This window comes from Dermacentor andersoni, chromosome 3, assembly GCF_023375885.2.
Source record: "Dermacentor andersoni chromosome 3, qqDerAnde1_hic_scaffold, whole genome shotgun sequence".
In the NCBI taxonomy this organism is placed as follows: domain Eukaryota; kingdom Metazoa; phylum Arthropoda; class Arachnida; order Ixodida; family Ixodidae; genus Dermacentor; species Dermacentor andersoni.
This window is the reverse complement of record NC_092816.1, coordinates 33,008,352-33,026,908: the sequence shown is the minus strand read 5'-3', so window position 1 is coordinate 33,026,908 and position 18,557 is coordinate 33,008,352. Positions and strand designations below refer to the sequence as shown.

The following is an 18,557-nucleotide window of genomic DNA, read 5'->3' as shown; positions in this document are numbered from 1 at the left end:
CGCTTTGTTATATAAGGACGCTTGCAATTATATATGTTCTCTTTGAATGAGACCAGTTCGAAATGCGCACCAGATAGTGTCATAGCTTCATGTTTACAAGGGTACCTTGACACACTGTGCAAATTTTGGGGTGCTGGTTACATGGTAGCAGCACTACTGATGTATGTATGTGTCAGACTGCTGTACTGGTAAAAAACCACATGACTATCGTCCCCCAATTTTCGAAATGCGTAAAGAAACCTTGATAAACGCTATTAAAAAATTGTGGTGTTACGTGCCAAAACCACTTTCCGATTATGAGGCACGCCGTAGTGGAGGACTCCGGAAATTTCGACCACCTAGGGTTCTTTAACGTGCACCTAAATCTAAGTACACTGGTGTTTTCGCATTTCGCTCCCATCGAAATGCGGCCACCGTGGCCGGGATTCGATCCTGCGACTTCGTGCTCAGCAGCCTAATACCATAGCCACTGAGCAACCACGGCGGGTTTGATAAACACTATGCCAGGAACCCACTTCATATTTGGCATTTTTCAATTCGTTGCATTAAATGATGGTAGAGTTCACTATTTGTTGTGCGCTCAAAGAATGGAGTTCCTGTACCACAATTATGAAGTCTGCAGCTACCTGGTAAAGCAAAAAAGGCCAAGACAAATATTTACATTAGTACACCATTATTTAACGGTAACCATTACCCGGTGTAATTCTGAGCCTTGTTATTTTGCTTCCTACATGTGGTCATTTTTTTTTCCATTTTCCTAGTGGCCTTGAAACAAAAGGCAGACAAAAAAAAATGCTTATGTCCGTAAAGCGAAACTGTGCAACATGCTTTATTCATTGTGATTTCGAAAAAAGATTTGTACAGTCAGTGCATAAAATCTAGCAAGAACTGGAGGCCCTGCACTTTCTTGAGCAAAGCATCCAAATAGTGGTAAAAAAAGCAGTCCTGAAGAATACGTGAGGACACCACACTCTCAGCAAAGCGACTCATCCATCCATCCACAAGTGAAGCCAAAGACTAAAATAGCACACCAAGCCACTCTCAAACTACCCAGACAGCATAAGTGTAGCTTTTCCATCAGACGCCGAGACGGTATCTGCCAAAGGGAAGCAAGCAGAGTAACCACACCCATGCACACAAAGACACTGACATGGCCCTTGAAAAGGGCATGTTGTCACACTGAAATGAGATCACTGTAGCTGATATTGTCATCTGGACGCTTCAACTCGTGTGAGAGGGAAGCTGCTAAGCTTGAAAAAAGGGTTAAAAAAGTATTTACCAGGGCATCCACTGAAATTGATATCAAGCTGAATAAGTCAGTCATTAGTGCTCCAAGAATTTGCATGCTGTATATATTATACCTATTGTGTGTGGCCAATCATGACCAAACTGCAGCCTGTGTTTACATATTAGGTCACATCTTGCTCACAAGAAAAAAAAATCCCGGTTTTTGATATTTCGTTCATGTAACACCATACACACCGGAGGTTCGAGGCATAATCAGTATATCGGTTATCTCTCAGATCACAGGGAAGTTCTGAGTGTTTTGCATGTGCCCTTTAATTTTTGTAGATACCCTGAGGTAAATTTCAAAAATAAAAGAGAAAGCCTGAATATAAGATATGCACACCGACATATAACCAAACGTGTGCGCTGATTAGGTGTGGCATCAAGCACTTGATGGTGTGATGCGGTTCTCCTTCTCCTCCGCGAAGTTTGGCATCTTGGGCAGAGCTGTGAGGTCTGCTTTGCCAACTCTTTGTATATGATTTTCCTGGAGAGACCTCAGTAAGGTGTTTGGGCGGCTTGTGTTCTTCAAAGCGGGGCGTTCACTTGTTGGCATGCTGCTTACTGTTGACTGTTTATGCGTGCCACTGAGGTCTTCCTGAGACTTCTTCGTCTTTCTTTCTGCAATAACAAACAAACAACAAAGGATGGCAGTTAGACCATGCATCAGACTGCAGCATGCATCTGCCTTCTTAAAGAACAGTCAACACAGCTAGAGTTCGAAGCTGCAAAAAATGTAAATGTACTTTCATGCTGCTGATTTTCATGTAAGACATTTCAGAATAGGTGGTATTGAAATTGCAGTACCAGGACAAGAGATCCCTCAGAGCAATGGAAATCAACTGCGTGTAGCATCAAAAGGAGGGGAAAAGTAAATATAGTAGAACTTGATACATTCCTGTTTGTTACATTTTCCTAACTCTTATGTTCTGAAATGCTGGTCCTGTTTTGTTCCCATAGAGTCATGTATTAGTGTCCCATTTGTTACGTTTATCTTCCAAATTGTTGCATAAATAAAACTGGGACGGTGCACACTCGACTTGAAATTTGTCAGCAGTGGCTGGGTTGAGCATGCTATCGCATGAATAGGAGACCATGTGACCTATACAAGTGAACATGTGTCCTCGGATGACTGTGTTGGGAGAACGAAACTGCTCCCAAAAAAAGTGTCAATGAGAAAATTGTAGAGCAAAATTAAGAAATCCCAATAGAGCTTTTTGTTGCTCTATATGTGCGACATAAAAGTGCTTTTCCGAGCGTGAAAGAAGCCTGAAAATACACACAAAGTGCCTTGAACGGCCAGTAGCGTGGAAATTGGTTTTGTCCAGCTACCTGGCATTTGCATATTTTGAAATCTTGCTGCGTGATAGTTGGGACTCCTCCCTCCCTCCCTCCCTCCCTCCCTCCCTCCCGTGTGTGTGTGTGTGTGTGTGTGTGTGTGTGTGTGTGTGTGTGTGTGTGTGTGTGTGTGTGTGTGTGTGTGTGTGTGTGTGTGTGTGTGTGTGTGTGTGTGTGTGTGTGTGTGTGTGTGTGTGTGTGTGTGTGTGTGTGTGTGTGTGTGTGTGTGTGTGTGTGTGTGTGTGTGTGTGTGTGTGTGTGTGTGTGTGTGTGTGTGTGTGTGTGTGTGTGTGTGTGTGTGTGTGTGTGTGTGTGTGTGTGTGTGTGTGTGTGTGTGTGTGTGTGTGTGTGTGTGTGTGTGTGTGTGTGTGTGTGTGTGTGTGTGTGTGTGTGTGTGTGTGTGTGTGTGTGTGTGTGTGTGTGTGTGTGTGTGTGTGTGTGTGTGTGTGTGTGTGTGTGTGTGTGTGTGTGTGTGTGTGTGTGTGTGTGTGTGTGTGTGTGTGTGTGTGTGTGTGTGTGTGTGTGTGTGTGTGTGTGTGTGTGTGTGTGTGTGTGTGTGTGTGTGTGTGTGTGTGTGTGTGTGTGTGTGTGTGTGTGTGTGTGTGTGTGTGTGTGTGTGTGTGTGTGTGTGTGTGTGTGTGTGTGTGTGTGTGTGTGTGTGTGTGTGTGTGTGTGTGTGTGTGTGTGTGTGTGTGTGTGTGTGTGCGCGTGTGTGTGTGTGTCACGTACCTCTACCACGTGACTACCTTCCCGGGCTTCACACACATGCACTTTTTTCTACACTTTGACACTCTTAATGCTAATGCATCAGAAGCTGCAGTGTTTGCTTTCTCAATGAAGCCATGCTATATCAGAAAAATCCATGTATGCTAGATATCATTTCCTTGATGGTTGAATGACTGCAGCACCAGATTTCCCTCTGGTAATGTTTGTAGAAGTCTCTAGGGCAGCACAGGGTAGGGTGCTACAACCTCAGAGGCCATGCCTTCGGCACACAGCAGTGTGAAGCTTAGATGCACAGCAAGAAATAGGGTTGTTCTGAATTAAATTTACAGCATCCAACATGCATCTGGCCAAGAGTAGACGACAAAACACCCCTTGGTATTGCTTTGTTATGGCAAATTGGTGGGTGTTAGAAACATTTAGTGGTGGGATGTATGGTATGTTCTGGACACCATCTATTCTGGTTTGCAGGCATGGAATTGCAGAAGAGCCTACATCACTGCAATGCTTGACCCACATCACTTGCCTTGTTCTGCCTGTAAGCCCTCTTGGAGTGATTGAATTGTCTATTACTCCATTCCATTTATATAGTAGGAAATAATGAATAAGCAATGCAAGTAGTGCAGTCATAGGAGTCTCACTTCTTGTCCCTCAAAGTGCACTTCTTTGTGCAAAGCTTTCTATCAAATAACTACTTCACATGTTACAACTTGTGGACATCAGGCTACATAAAATCACGTATTTATGCACCTTTGTGGCTCCTGTATGTGGCGTAGTGTGATTTGGTCATGAGCACAAGCATTGCACTGTGGTCACTAATCACAGAAGTGTGCCACTTCGCTCGTTCAGTATTAAGTAGGTCAAGATCTGTGACACTTTCTATATGTTAATTAAATTATATTTTGTGATATATAAGTACAGGACAATGTAGCATTGAATACATGATGAGAACTTAGATTTTTTTCATTAATGATGCACTACGTTTTATTTCACGAATGCAAGCAGTGAGAGCAGTCTCTCTAGCCTTTGCAATGTTGACTGTTATGTACGAAATGGTGTACAACATTTCAGTGTAGCTTCTTCACGGAAGGTTCGTGATGACATAGCTTTAGAAGAGCACAATCTTCCAACGATTGTAGCTTTCCGTGGCTTCAAGTATTTGATAAGCATTTCCTGCATTTACTACAAATGAGTTATTGCTATGCACTGCTTTCTTTCACATATATGGCAAAGATATATGGCTTTCAAAGTATACCTCATTATCTAGCATTGCATTTCAGTTGGAACGCTGCTTCACAAACTCTACTGCACTACAACTTGCCACTATGTATATGAAATGTCGCAATGAGTGCAAATATAATTGGCACTGAAAATTAGTTACATGTGGATTGGTCATAGTTATAATTAATTGGGCTTGGAAATAATAAAGGAAGGAAGGTTGACAGAGTTTAACATCTCAGATAACCTTAGAAGAGTACGAGAGACAATGCAGTGGAAAGCCATGAAATAATTTTGACCATTTGGCATTCCTTAAGGCACAGGCAAACTAGATTAATAACATATTTTTTTTATTCTGTCCCCCCTTCATAGAGTAGCTGGAAGTTAAACCCACAGCCTCGTGCAGCATGACGTCACAGCCACTGAGTCACCATAGCAAGTAGGGGGGAAAATTATACACAGATATGGATGGGTGCGCTTTATAACTATAGTGATAGTTTGTCTGTTAAAAACATTTTCTCAAAATATGCTCATGGCCTAGACGCCATAATTCCCATACTTTGTGCCAAAGCTGCGACGGCACTCGCTGATGCGGCATCTGCATTTTGCTCCATTGTTCCAGTTACAAAGCTGCCTTGTAACACCTGCCTTAAGTACTTTGTGATAGAGTTTGGGAAATGCAACATTAGTTGGCGGGGATAATCTGCTCTTGGGGAAATTGAAGGAGTCTGAAAATCCACCCTGATAAGTGGCCACATAATTGGCCATAGTGCTGTTCTCTCTCATGTAAATCCAGGTTAACAGTGCACCCCGAGCTGTGCTTGGAAATTTCCATAAATTAGCACAAATAAAACACATTGGTTTTGTTGGTGTAACATTTCGAGTTTTTTTCACTTAGTCTTGTGACATGAAGATTGTGAGCTAAGGCAAGGCAAAGATTGTCAGAGACCATAAAAGTGATACGACATAATCCAGTAATGAATTGTACCTGCAAAACCCAGCAGAATGAAGATTGTGAGCTAAGACAAGGTAAAGATTGTCAGAGACCATAAAAGTGATACCACATAATCCAGTAATGAATTGTACCTGCAAAACCCAGTAGAAGGATTACGTATTCTGATTGAATCTCGAGTTTACATTTTCTACCTAGCTATGGCATTGGACCATCTAACCAGCCTATTCACATAGGTGGGCTTTCATTGTGAAAGACCTTGCTTCTGTAACTGGCACAAGTCAAATCTTTGCTTACAAAATGAAATCATATTTTACGCCCACCGCTTATGTGGAAAAAAGACCAAAGCTTATTCTCTTTTCTTTTTGTTCCGCTTTTCATGGGGGCGAAGTGCAGAAAATCTTGTGTATTTAGGTGCACATTAAAGAAGCCCAGGCAATCAAAATCCATCTGGGTGCTTCCACTAAGCATCCCTCATAACCTGCTGTGCTGCTTCAGGATGTTAAACCATACAATTAAATTTGTTTAATGCACTCAGCTTTCTTTAACACGCTCACGATGCAGCCCGATTGTAAAGTGCGCCTGGTTAATGGTGCATTCGTCAGTGGTGTGTGACGTCGTCTGTCCACGACCACCCGCAATTCCTTTGACATAACCTATTTCACATCCAACATCACGCTGCACTTGACAATCATTTAAAAATGATGTAATTTAATTATTTACTACCAGTACTTTCGCATCAGTACACCTTTAGAACACATGGCTCATTCTGTAATATTTCTCACTTTCCAGTAGATTGATGCTAAATAACGATTTCATTTTTCATTTGTTTCTAACAAGCAAGACCTCGTGAACATAAGGAATGAAGTACGATGAATGCTGCCCAACAACTCCAGAAAACAGGAAATGGATGAACCAAATATAGTGCTCGGGTTGCAATGTCAGGCAGCCAGGTGACAGGTAAGTGCAATTCGGTGAGCACTTTCATAACTCCCTAGCTTTTGTCCCCGACAGTACACAGTTCATGAAAAAAAATAGCAAGCAGCACAACCTGCTTTTAATAATTTACAGCAGTAGAACAAGGGATGTTGCAGGAGCCAATGTTTCAACGAGGAAACTTGCCTTCATCAAATCAAAGACAAGTCTCCTTGCTGAAATGCTGGCCCCAGAGACGTCTCTTGTTTGACCACAGGTAATCACTTCAAGGTTTCATCTTCCTATGAACCTTTGTAATGTTTGAAGCTACGTTGAAAACACATAGCAGAACTCCCATATTACCACTGCCGTAATACTCTGGGAGAGGGCAAAACTGTTATTAAAGGAGTGTTAAAGGAAAATATTCACATAGAGTTAGATTGATAGATTATTTGTCTATACTCGTGGACAACTTTCTGTGGCAATGAAGGGAAAGCTATGGAGGCAAAGCTCGCACAAGTGACAGCGCTTCTGAAAAGAGCCCCACGTTTTAATCCACGTTCGTTTAGGCTGGGAAGACAAATGAACACCTTACTAGCAACAGTTGAAGACAGAACACACCGCTGAGTGTAAAGGTTTACTTATTTTGCGGCTTTTCCCTTCCGCGTCTAGGGAAATATGAAACCGTCGCATGTGGAAGCTACGTCGATTCAGCGTCTGTTCCGAGCAACCAAAAGCACTGTCAAACGCTGCCACACTACTTGGCGTGGTAACACATGTGCAGCAGGCATGCTTCTGTAGCTTTTTCTTCATTGCCACAGAAAGTAGCCCGCGAGTATAGAAGTCTATTCTTTTCTGTGTGCCAATGTATGACTTTTCTTGTGTACGAAATTGCCATAGGAGTTCCTTCTGCTTCCTTCTGCATAACTTGAATGACCCACACCAATACGGATGAGTTAACATAACCTTCATGCGACCCCCTTTTCTGTTGCTTTCAGTGAATCGGCCATTGCTAAATCATATGAGGTACTATAAACCAGGATAGGTGGCACCACTCTGATTTTCCATTTTTGTCATCTCTCGCTTACAAAAGCACACTGTTCTTGCACTGAATAACTAATTTGTTATTACAAAAACCTAACCTTTCAGTCTAGTTTCACTTTACATTTTCATTTAGTGTTCCTTTAATCTTATCTAAACAACTGAGGATCACCAAAGCCCACCAAGGCAGGGTGACATGCTAGCACACTGAGCAACAGGTCTAGTCATTCACACACAGGCCTTTATGATTTCTTTGACAGTGTATCGCCAGTGTAGGCAGTGTCACTACAAGATTACAGATGTTCAAAATCACAATGCACTTATGGCCCTGGAAGCCTTTGATGCATTGAGGTAGTATATGAGAGTTTATTGGCCAGTTGTTTCTCCTACCTTATGCCTGTCCTTGAAAGTTCCACATTTACTGCCATGGCCATGAATGGTGACGGCTATCACTCTCATGGCTAGTTCTAACATACAACATAAACACTGAAGTGGACAAGTGACTGAAACACACTTCCGCTGGGCGTGAACAAACTGTACCAATGTAAACACTGACTTATGTTTCCTCTCGCGAACAGCATGACTGTGCCGTGGTTGTCACGTTCAGAGAAGACAATATGTCAATAACAGGCAACTGCAGATGTAAACAATAAATGAGATGTCTGCCTATAGTGCTTCCTGCAATAGTGACAACCAGGGCATCTAACCGAAACACTCTTTTCAGTTGAGTTTAAGTTGCAGCATGCTACCAAACATACTTTTTTTAATAAAGGAAAAGTGAGACATCCACCCGTTTGTAGCAATTGCTACAAAGGACAGGATTGATTCCGCAGAATTACTATATCAAATACTTCTTTTTTCTTTCAAACAAAAGAAGGGGATGCTTGTTGGCACAAATTTCAATATTTTTGCAATATCCAGTATAATATTAAATTTAATGAGCAGTTTCACCATGTGAAATTATTACAGGGACAACTACAATTTCCTGCAATATGTTAAAAAAAATACCATTGCGGTCAGCTTGGAACGACTTTTTTGTTCTGAGCTGTTTAGAGCCATTAGCTGTGCTTGTTCGGAAGTTTTCCACCTTGTTGCTCTGGTACAGGTGCAGCTAGAAGTTTGCCGCACAAATTTCAATTTGGGTTTACCTTTAGTAGTGATTTGACGGCCAAGTACCTATAGATTGCGATGAACTGGCATAGGCTGAACAATAAACATTCATGCTCTCTCTTCAGACTAGCCTGTGCTAGTGAAACTAGTCTGTTAGTATAGTCTAGATGCTCCTCTCTGTTCACACTAGCCTGTGCAAAGCACAATGTAATGACCAAGGCTGACAACACACCTTCTTACAAGTTTCTTGATGCCAGTGTTCCGAGCAAAAAGAAATGAAGCTGCATATTTGTGCTAATAAGATGGCAAGTTGGGCTAGTTAGTTGACCTTCATATTGTAGTTAGATTGAAGCGCACCGAAGACGTGCGCACAGAAAGGAAGCAGACAGGACAGCACTTGTCCTTTCCACGTTTTAAAGGTTCTTAAAGAAAACAGTATGGGCCTCGCTTTCCCTACAGAAGTCCCTGAGAATAATGATGTGCAATTTTTGGACTTATGACTGGTCCTCACTAAAGACCATATTGCTGGTGCCAAGGACTGTGAAACCTCTTCCGAGTTTCACGTACGGGCATTCCAAGTTAGTCAAGAGGGAAATATTCAAAGCCAGTATTACGTCCGCTTTACAGAAATTATGTGTGCACTCCATGAGCGAGAGTTTGGAAAAGTAAGAAAAATTCCGAAATTCAGGTTATCCTGTCGGTATGCAATAACAGAGCCATAGAATTAAAGGGCAGAAAGAAGCAACTGCCAAATGAGAGGGGGGAAAATATGGCATTCATCCCTTATGTTCACAAGTTGGCAGATACTTTGAAAAATATTAGAAGTAGGTACAACGTTGACGTGAAACTCATGGCAAGAAATAAGCTGGCGCATGTCCGCATCTGTCCGCGCGCTAACAAGGTAATAGAGCCAAGGCTTTGTTCTGTTAAACATCAAAACAAGTTTGTTGAATTCAGAATGGGGGTGGTTCTCCTCATTCCCTTCCCTTGCAGTAAAGTATATGTGGAGCAGTGAGGCAGATGCATATACGATTGACTTAGGGAACATAACGCATTGTTAAATTCCACAGGCTATACTCATCAAGCCATGCACTGTAGAAACTGCAGAAATGGTGGGTGTAAGCCACAGTTTAGTGGCATGCAGATTATTTTTCGAAACAACGATAAAGTAGCTAGAGAAATAGTTGAGGCATACCATATTAGAAAAATGGGTAGCAATTGAGTCAGTCAGACAACCCTTACGCTACATGATAGAGAGTATGCGTACCTAGATACCTAATAACTGCAATAGAATTTTTAGGAGTCTAAAGCCTTGGTGCTCCTATTGTGAATGTCTCATCTTATTTTGCTGTGCATGTGAGAAAATACTGGTTACAAATTTATACATGTTTTTCTCTCAAACAATACATCATTATCAGTTGAGAGAAATGTGCTGTCCTGTCTACATCCTTCCTGTGTCCACGTCTTAGGTGAGCTTCAATCTAACTCAAATATTTATCCTAGCCTGGCGGATGCACCTTATGTACAAGCACAATAGCATAGGCTGACCAGAATTGTACAAATGACACAGAACTTATGCTAACCTTTGTGCATTGTCGTGCTTGGGCTATTCAAGGCACTCATAGGTGTACATCTCTTTTCACAATACTGAGCCATCGGACTTTCTTGCTGCACGTCCTTTTTGATCATGGCCCCCAAAGGTATTGGAGTTCGCCGGAATGCAGTTGTCGGGGACCTTGGATCAAACTCTACATCAGCTGCTTCTGCTGAGCCATCCAACATCACTGCATCCTCCATCTGCAGAGAAGTCAAAAGAGAAGGTGACTGCATGGGAAAGCCTTTTATGAGGGTGACATGATAATACGTTCTGCAGCACCCTTTCTGGACAGTTGCATACTTTACTTTGAAGGCTTATTTATTAACTGCTACAGCTTGCCACCCCATTATCACAGCACAAAAAAAGGAAAAATTAAATTCTGCAGTTTTATGTGCCATAACTACGATCTAATTATGAGCACAACATAGCGGTAGACTCCAGATTAATTTTTACCACCTGGGGTTCCTTAATGTGCACTTACGCATGGTACACGGGCATTTTATCATTTCGTCTCCAACAAAACGTGGCTGCTGTGGCCAGAATCTGATCCCGCAACCTTGTGCTTAGCAGCGCAACACCATAGCCGCGAGGCCACCACGACGGGTTCAATGAAAACAAGGATCAATAAATGTGTTTTTGTTCACCCGCATGACAAGCTGTTTTACAGCATCGGCTGTGGTCCACTGCATGCTACTGCTGGTGTCGCCAAAGGTTGTGTTCATCAATGTAATCAGAAAAGATCCTCATAAGCAGAATACGTGGTTTGTGTGTGAAATTTTGAAGATAATGCATATTCTCTGTATATGCTAGCGAGATCCATGAAGATTTTGTGATTAAATCTTAAAGCAAATAATTAACATTGGATAGCATTCTGAATTTCTTGTGGGTATTTATAGGTCTACTGAGAGCTGATGCTGTTCTTGATGTATGTTTACAAAGAGTATGCACAGATCTGGTAACCCTTTTTTTTTTTTTTCATTCGCAGAGATTTCACAACTGGTTTGCAAACATGAACTTATTGGAAGACACCCGTGCACTGGTGAAATGTTAGAAGCAGCAAAGAGAGGTACAAGTTATGTTGTGGAGAGGACAGGCAATGTAACTGACTGTAGGCTTGAATTACAATGACACACGAAAAAGTGCCACCAAAGAAACATCTAGTATTGCCTGATTTTGTGCTGCTGCATTATGCCAGAGAAGCACACTTCTAAACAAGCTCTCTAAAAATGTGAGGACATAGAAATAGCACAAGCTCCTTCTGTGCTATGATTAGTGTTCAGTGAATTGTACACAACTCTATTTATTCTTGATGCGAGCACATATGAAAACAGGAACTTAAATAGCAAGCTGATTTGTGGAGATGATTTTACAGATTTCCAGACATTTGTAGACCACAATTGCCCAAAATGCTCCTGCTCTAAATAAATAAAAGTTGTATGAACCATTTTTACCATTAAACAGAATATTATAACGCCTAGCGATAGGCCTGATGGCAGTTTCCTATGTTTGCAACTGATGACAAACTAGTTGCAGTATTTCATACACTGTTAACACGTAGTAAGAGATGTGTGCGTGTGTGATTAAGAGGCACGTCAGAATGAATCATGCAAGTTCACTAAAAAGCAAGAACCAAAACCTATAATAAATTCCCAGATTAAATATTTGTTCATGCATAGTGCCAAATTAAAAGCTCCAAGGGTGGTGCCATTTCATTTCCGGGTAACGGCACTTGTCAAATTGTTCCCTTTTCTTGTGCACGGCAGTGCCGAGATTGGTGCAGCCAGTGCATGGCATGGCAGACTGTATAGGAACTTGCTAACTACTCAGGTTGGGAGCTTTCGTTCACATTTTGCATAATCTCAGTTCACAAACCAAGAACTAGGCTCATGATTCACAGGTAAGTTCCATACCACAACATCGCACTCACATGGCGATTTTTTAGGTGTCTACATGGAGCTTCAGCATGGCACTGTGACGCCGTAGCCCCAGAAGGAAGTGAAACACCGCTCCCAGCGGAATGAAAAAGGTGGAGCTGCAGCTTGTTCCCAGAGTTTTGATAAACGTACCCACCTTCATCTTGGTCAACAAAACACGCAAAAGCTATGTAGTGCAAGCAGTAGAAGGGACACTTAACATAAAGTGTGCATTTACAAGACACCTGCTACTTGTTTTTTGTTAGGACGGAAAATTCAAGCAAGGTGCGGTAGACATATGCTGGGTTACATACGCGTGGCTACGTAACAGCGCCATCGATCCATTGCAGTATCCGAACGAATGTGCCGAATATAAATTTCCCAGCGCGCCTAATCTAACGGTTCGAAAGGACGCGAGACAGGCGCTTAAACACTTGTTTTCTGTTACCAAGGCGTTATTTGTTCGTTAACGTCAGTCTGGGTTAGCGGCCACGGCGTGACGAAATACTTGCACAGTGTGTGACAAGGCTTTTAGCTAACAAACTAAAAAAGAACTAATGCTTAATACACTGCTAAAGCGTTAGATACAAGCTGAACAGGACGCTCGCTACGTTCAAAAAGACAGCGTTTTCTTTTTTACGACCAAGGCTTTTCCTCTCTAAAGAAGGAAGTATAAGAAGAAGACGAAGCTCGGTCACAAAGCTACTCATCAGAAAACGTAGTACTATTCAAATTTTACTGAATATTGGAACCGTTAATTAGCTATGATTACCGCCATTATGACCCGCAGAAAAGTGGCGGTCAAATGACATCAACTTCAGCTGGCCACATCATACAATAGTGATAGAGCATAAGAAGCTGCGCCGGTCTAACCAAATAGGAAGAAGAAAGCAAAATGACGCGCTTACTTGTATAGGCGTTCTCGGAATCTCGATGGTAGGCGAACGCGGATCCAATTCCGACAACGTTAGTACTTTGGCGTGTCTTCTCACAGGCAGCGGAGTGCTTTGGGCCGGCATAACGCTGCTTTCGCTGAACGACCTGCTCAGGTAATGTCCCATGTCGACATGTGTTTTATGTCGCCAACCCGGAAGAAGAAAAAAACGCTCCACGAGAACCCGTTTAAAATCGAATACGAAATTGAATCAACCGCCAGCAGCTGGCATAACGCCTGAGGAGCAAATCGGGCGGGCGCTGCAGCGACCCTACAACGGCGCCGCGCGCGGTGAATGTCAGAAGCAAGGATAACGGAAAACTCGGAGCAACTAAAGCTCCTGCATCCACGCGCCACCGCCGCTCGTCGTCAGCGGTGGCGCGTGGATGCAGGGGCTTTAGGCACTTTAGGCGCAACAAGAATGCGAGAAGCTATCACGCAGTGCCGCTGTTGGGTGCGCTATCGAAATTTTGCGCTTACCAAAGGAGTCGGTTAGCAAGCTATCGAAGTGTGTGGTAGCCGGAGTAGGCATTTTGCGTGTGCGAGTTCTCGATGTTCCTATTTTCAGAGAACACCCGCCGTGGTGGCTTGGCTGCTATGGTGTTGCGCTGCTAGCACCAGCAGGTCGCAGGATCCAATCCCGGTAGCGGCGGTGGCATTTTGACGGGGGCGAAATGCAAGAACACGAGACCATGAACATAGAAAGCTTCACAACAAGAACACGACACGAACATTCGTGCAATGATGGAGGAATGAAAAAAACCTTTTCCGTACTTTGGGGTTACAATAATAAAATTCCAGTCTTCAAATTATGTAGATACGTATAACATGCTTCACACCTTTTACGCCGCAGGGCAAACTTTCGTATTCAAAGGGACCCTAAAGTGAAAAACGATTTCTTCTGCATCAGTAAATTACCGTTCTACAAAACCAAAAACACCACTCTTACAACGATAAGACGTTTGGTAAGCCAGAAAAAGCGCAAGAACGAAATACGGTTGGCGACGCCTACTTAATTTCCCGCACCTGAGGTATGGTGTCTAGAAAGTACCATACCTGAGGGCTGTGACGTCTTGGATTTTGATGGCATCTTCTAGGACCTACTAATTATATATAGCAGTACACATTGACTACATTGTGTTCTAAAGGAACCAAATATTAAACATGGCAAGTTTCAGGAACCTTTACTCAGCTATAACGCTGCCCAAATGGGAAACATACTTTGGAATCCCTGACGTCACGCTGACGTATCGGCGCTGGGGTTTCGGCGCGAAATTCAAGTACTGATACTTGGACCTTCATGTTCTCATCTAATAATCAAACTATTTTTTTGAAATGACTGCCTGCACGGTTCTCAAACAATGCTTCATTAGTCTAAACTGATTTATTGTCTCGCTTTAGTGCCCCTTTAAAGGGGCCCTGAACCACCCCCTCGGGCTTGGTGAAGTAACGTAGTCCGTGGTTAGCATACGCTGTTGTAAACATGTCAGCCAAGTTCTGTTGTCGTACGCAATCCGTGGAGCTTGCAAGCGGAGCGCCAAGTCACCTTTCTCTCAAACGCTCTCGTTTAAAAACCTCATGATCCTCGCTCTTTTCTGTGTGCTTTAGTTCGTATTAAAGCACACTACAATACGCGGCTGTGGTCGCTGCGCTCGGCTACACCGCGGCCGCCGTGAGGTGCCGCCACTAGTCCACTGGCTAAACGCATAGAGTTTCCTACAAAAATGCTAAGCGCACTGCGGCTCTCTGAGGACGGCCGTGTTTGGCTTACGTTTAGCGCGGCATAGGCACCAAATCGGAAATTTGAATTGCGCGCCACGGTGACGTCTCCACCGTAGCCTTTGCAGTGCAAGACATTGGAGGAGGAAGGGGAGAACAGCTGAGGCCGTGTTTGATTGCCGATAACTCCGCTTCTGCTGAAAGCATTGAAGTACTTTTTGCGGCAAAGTGGTTCTGAAATAGCCTATCTTCACTTCGAATGTCTTTCTCCACTTCGATAAAAAGTGGTTCGGGGCCCCTTTAAAAAAGTTAGAAGGGTAAAGACAACGTCTTTCTGGAAGAGTTGAAGGGGAGGATGAAACACAACGTACTGAACTCCAGACGTGCACAGATCTCGCTGCTCCAGCACGCCTGGTCTAGTTCGCCCCTTTTGCCGCTAGGGACAGAACATACGAGCAGAGTGGCGCTAGTTATAGCCTGTTCGCTGTCGTGTGCTTCTGCGATTTGTTCAGCGCTCGTGCTGCCATTTCGGCAGGCACAAAGCGCTTGTATTGATGGTAAATTATTAAATTCACAAATATGAAAAGAAAGCAAAAATTTGCGAATGCTTTGCGTTTGAACAGGGAAAGTAGAGGAGGAGGAGCGTTGCAAGGAAGGTAAACAATGAGCATAGTTGGCAGCTGCAATGTTAGACTGCATAAATTTCCCTTTTCTAGTAAGAGACTGGAAAAATCGTTTTAAAAGATGCATAGGATAATCTAGCTTTTCTTGAGTTGATCACAGATAGCCTAATATCGTAGATGACGTAGGAATTACTGCTGTGTGCCGTAGTAAAATGCAAAAGATCTGGTAAAAGTATTCACAAGTAAGTCATGCGCTCGACATGTGCAATAAATTGGTCGAGTCTGTTTCAAGGAAAGGTGAGTATAGCTTGTTTTTAATGTTGTTTGATGTCTAGATCAGTAGAATGCTTACAAAAGCGATCTCAGTGCTTTAAAACGTGCTGCACTACAGGCCTTGTGTAACGGAACTCTTTTCAAACTGCAAAGCTAGCTTCCCTGCGTGGTGCGGCGGCTGCATAGCGGTGGTGCGAAAGATACATTCGCAGTGAAGCTGTATGCGTAACTCTCTTTTTGAACTCACGACGCATTCACAGAGAACTTTTAAGAGTTAAAATGAGTGGTAATTGTTCTGTCGTCGAACGTTGCGGTGGTTTCCAGTTTCTAAAGAGCGCAGAAGCGAACTTTACTACGTGTACAATGAAACTGTTGTGTACTTTACGAACTCTATAAATAACGTGACTTAGTGTACAAGATCTGTGCGGTTTTCTACTGCCTGAAAAAGGCAATAGGAGCGGCTATTTAACGCTATTTTATAGAGAGTAGCGGACTGCACGCACCGACATTTTTCAGGTTCGGGCAGTCAACTTTTGGAGCAAAATGACCGATCAAAGCCTTGTGACATCACTGTTGCTGTGTTAGCAAAAATCATAAACTAGGCAAGCAGTTCATCACAACACAACTGCCGCCGTATTAATTACAACGCCGCACCAGTAAACTGTAGAGTAGCAGACGAACAGGTTATAAAAGCGACACCAACGGTTGAACGTTAGTGGGCGCAAGCGGCTTCCTTAGAAGCCGGATATCTGTGCAGGTCTGGAGTTCCAGTAGGTCGTAGGATGAAGTGCATGAACCGTACACTTCATTGTGAGAGCTTCGCTCGAGCGACAGCGTTTGATCGACGCCTTCCAAAATTTTCTGATCAGTTAATCATCATGGTCATCATCTCCATCATATCGCTATCATTATCAACATCGCAGTAATCACATGACCATTGGTCCAAGTTGCACATACCCAGTGTTATCACGTGCTTCTCATGCCCAGTGGCGCCATTTGCACCATACCCAGAGGCATATTGGCGGCGAGCTCCACCACTGGAAAAGCTAGCGCCACCGTTGGCGAGACATGACATGAGGGATCACGTGGACACAGCGGCCGCGTCGGCTGCTTCGGAAGCGCCGAAGCGAGCTGAAAACGAAAGTTTAGAGTCCCACCTGCGGCGCCCTTCTGATTAAGTGGTGAGGCTTTACGGCCTTGGGTGCCTGCTTGACAATATTTGAAAGTACTATAATGGGTAGCGGCTGCATTTGGAGGCGTGCAGCATGGTAGGCTACTGCTCGGTGCCGGAGTGCCGGACGTACGCAACGAAGCCCTGTGTAAGCCTTATTCACACGTAGCTTCAGGGAAAGGAGCTGCGTGAAGCTTGGCTGGCGAAACTTAGAACCGGCAGACAGCCATCGGCTACAACTCAGGTATGCAGCAAGCACAAACGTGAGGAACATTTCTGCTACGGCGCCGGGAATGCGCGTGCGCGATGCTCGATGAGTAGCAGAAAACGCGCACTGAGATGCTCGCCCGCGCCCGCTGCCCGGCTGATGTCATGACGGTTTGGTCTATGAACTTGTTGATGCTAGATGCTGGCAAGTTTAGAAGAAGAATTATGGGGTTTTACGTGCCAAAACCACTTTCTGATTATGAGGCACGCCGTAGTGGAGGACTCCGGAAATTTCGACCACCTGGGGTTCTTTAACGTGCACCTAAATCTAAGTACACGGGTGTTTTCGCATTTCGCCCCCATCGAAAGTGCTGGCAAGTTCACTGGAACGGAAAGGGAGCGGTAAGACGCACATTAAAGAAAAGGTACGGCATATGGTCATGTTTACGTTATGAATTAATGCACTGGATTACGAAAAATAAGCAGAGGGATATCGTACGCTGAGAAGACCGATAAACATACAGTGCGACGCAACTTGAGAAATAATATTGAAATGTCCAAGAATTTAGGAGACAAAAAAAGATTGAATCGTCGCGACGGCAAATCACAGTCGCCGTAGCTAGGCGTCGAAGTCTCTATAACGGAATTATTTTTGAACAGTTCTGATAGCGTCCACGCAACAATGGTTGCTAGTGTACTGTCAAATGCTCATATGCTGCGGCCTAAAGCTCACGGCATGGTGCGAAAATGCGCTCACAGCGAAATCAAAACATTGTGCGCGGACATGCATGCAGACACGCAGTCGGTCGCTGCGAACCCCTGCAATCGCTGGATTGAGACTCCATTCTGTTATGCCCCATTTGGTTATACAGACAGCCCACTCTAACAATATGGGCGCTATAACGTAAAACTATTCCAAACATTTCTATTCCATTTCTGCTATCAGCCCTCCGCGATTGGTCGAAACTTTTTTGGACCGCTCCCACTTCACCTACATGTCTGTCACGCGACGTCACAAAAACCACGATACTTCCCCATCTGATATCATGTGTACACACTGATTATGCATGAATTGACCGAAAAAAAGAAAAACAGTTATTTCTGATTCGACGCTTTTCGCCATTTAGCCTCCGGCTATTGGTCAACAGTTTTCGGGCTGCACCCACTTCACCTGCCTAGCAGGCAACGTCACAAAACCGCGCAAACTCACCGCGTCAAAGTGACGTGTACGCTTTAAAGTTGAAATGCATTAATATGCCGAACAAAACTGAATTTTCTTCTGAATAGCCGCAGGCTGCCCCGTTCCGAAAGGAATAAAAGATGGCTGCCGCAGATCGCTCAGGGGCTGGCTACTCGCACCTGCCGGAGAGCATGGGTTTATTTGCGCATAATAAAACTTCTTGCGTGGCCGTGTAACGTTTTCGAGCACTTTCGGCACGTTTACGACCTCATTCGGCAAACTCTCATTTGCTGAGGATCCGTTTTAGCTTCATTCTTAAGCTTCCGTTGCATGCCGCCGTGATTTTCGACCAGCCA

At 43.8% G+C, this 18,557-nt stretch overlaps 1 protein-coding gene and 1 long non-coding RNA gene across 4 annotated transcripts; one reads left to right on the top strand and one right to left on the bottom strand.

Moving 5' to 3' along the window:
- Positions 1 to 796: 796 nt before the first annotated feature.
- Positions 797 to 13,323, bottom strand: LOC126520869 (uncharacterized). The gene is made up of 3 exons (XM_050169672.3): positions 13,003 to 13,323; positions 10,168 to 10,381; positions 797 to 1,908 (listed from the first exon to the last, which is right to left on the bottom strand). Exons 1-3 carry the CDS (start codon positions 13,153 to 13,155, stop codon positions 1,670 to 1,672), a joined length of 606 nt encoding a protein of 201 aa, XP_050025629.1. The 5' UTR covers positions 13,156 to 13,323; the 3' UTR covers positions 797 to 1,669.
- On the top strand, positions 1,916 to 11,662 carry LOC126520881 (uncharacterized). 3 transcript variants are annotated; one of them, XR_008609873.1, is made up of 5 exons: positions 1,916 to 2,158; positions 3,820 to 3,886; positions 6,363 to 6,478; positions 10,285 to 10,404; positions 11,167 to 11,662. It is a non-coding gene; the product is annotated as an uncharacterized lncRNA (long non-coding RNA). The 3 variants fall into 3 exon arrangements; XR_007597122.3 differs by lacking the exon at positions 1,916 to 2,158 and having other exon boundaries at positions 3,349 to 3,886; XR_008609874.2 differs by lacking the exon at positions 1,916 to 2,158 and having other exon boundaries at positions 3,349 to 3,886; positions 6,359 to 6,478.
- Positions 13,324 to 18,557: the final 5,234 nt, after the last annotated feature.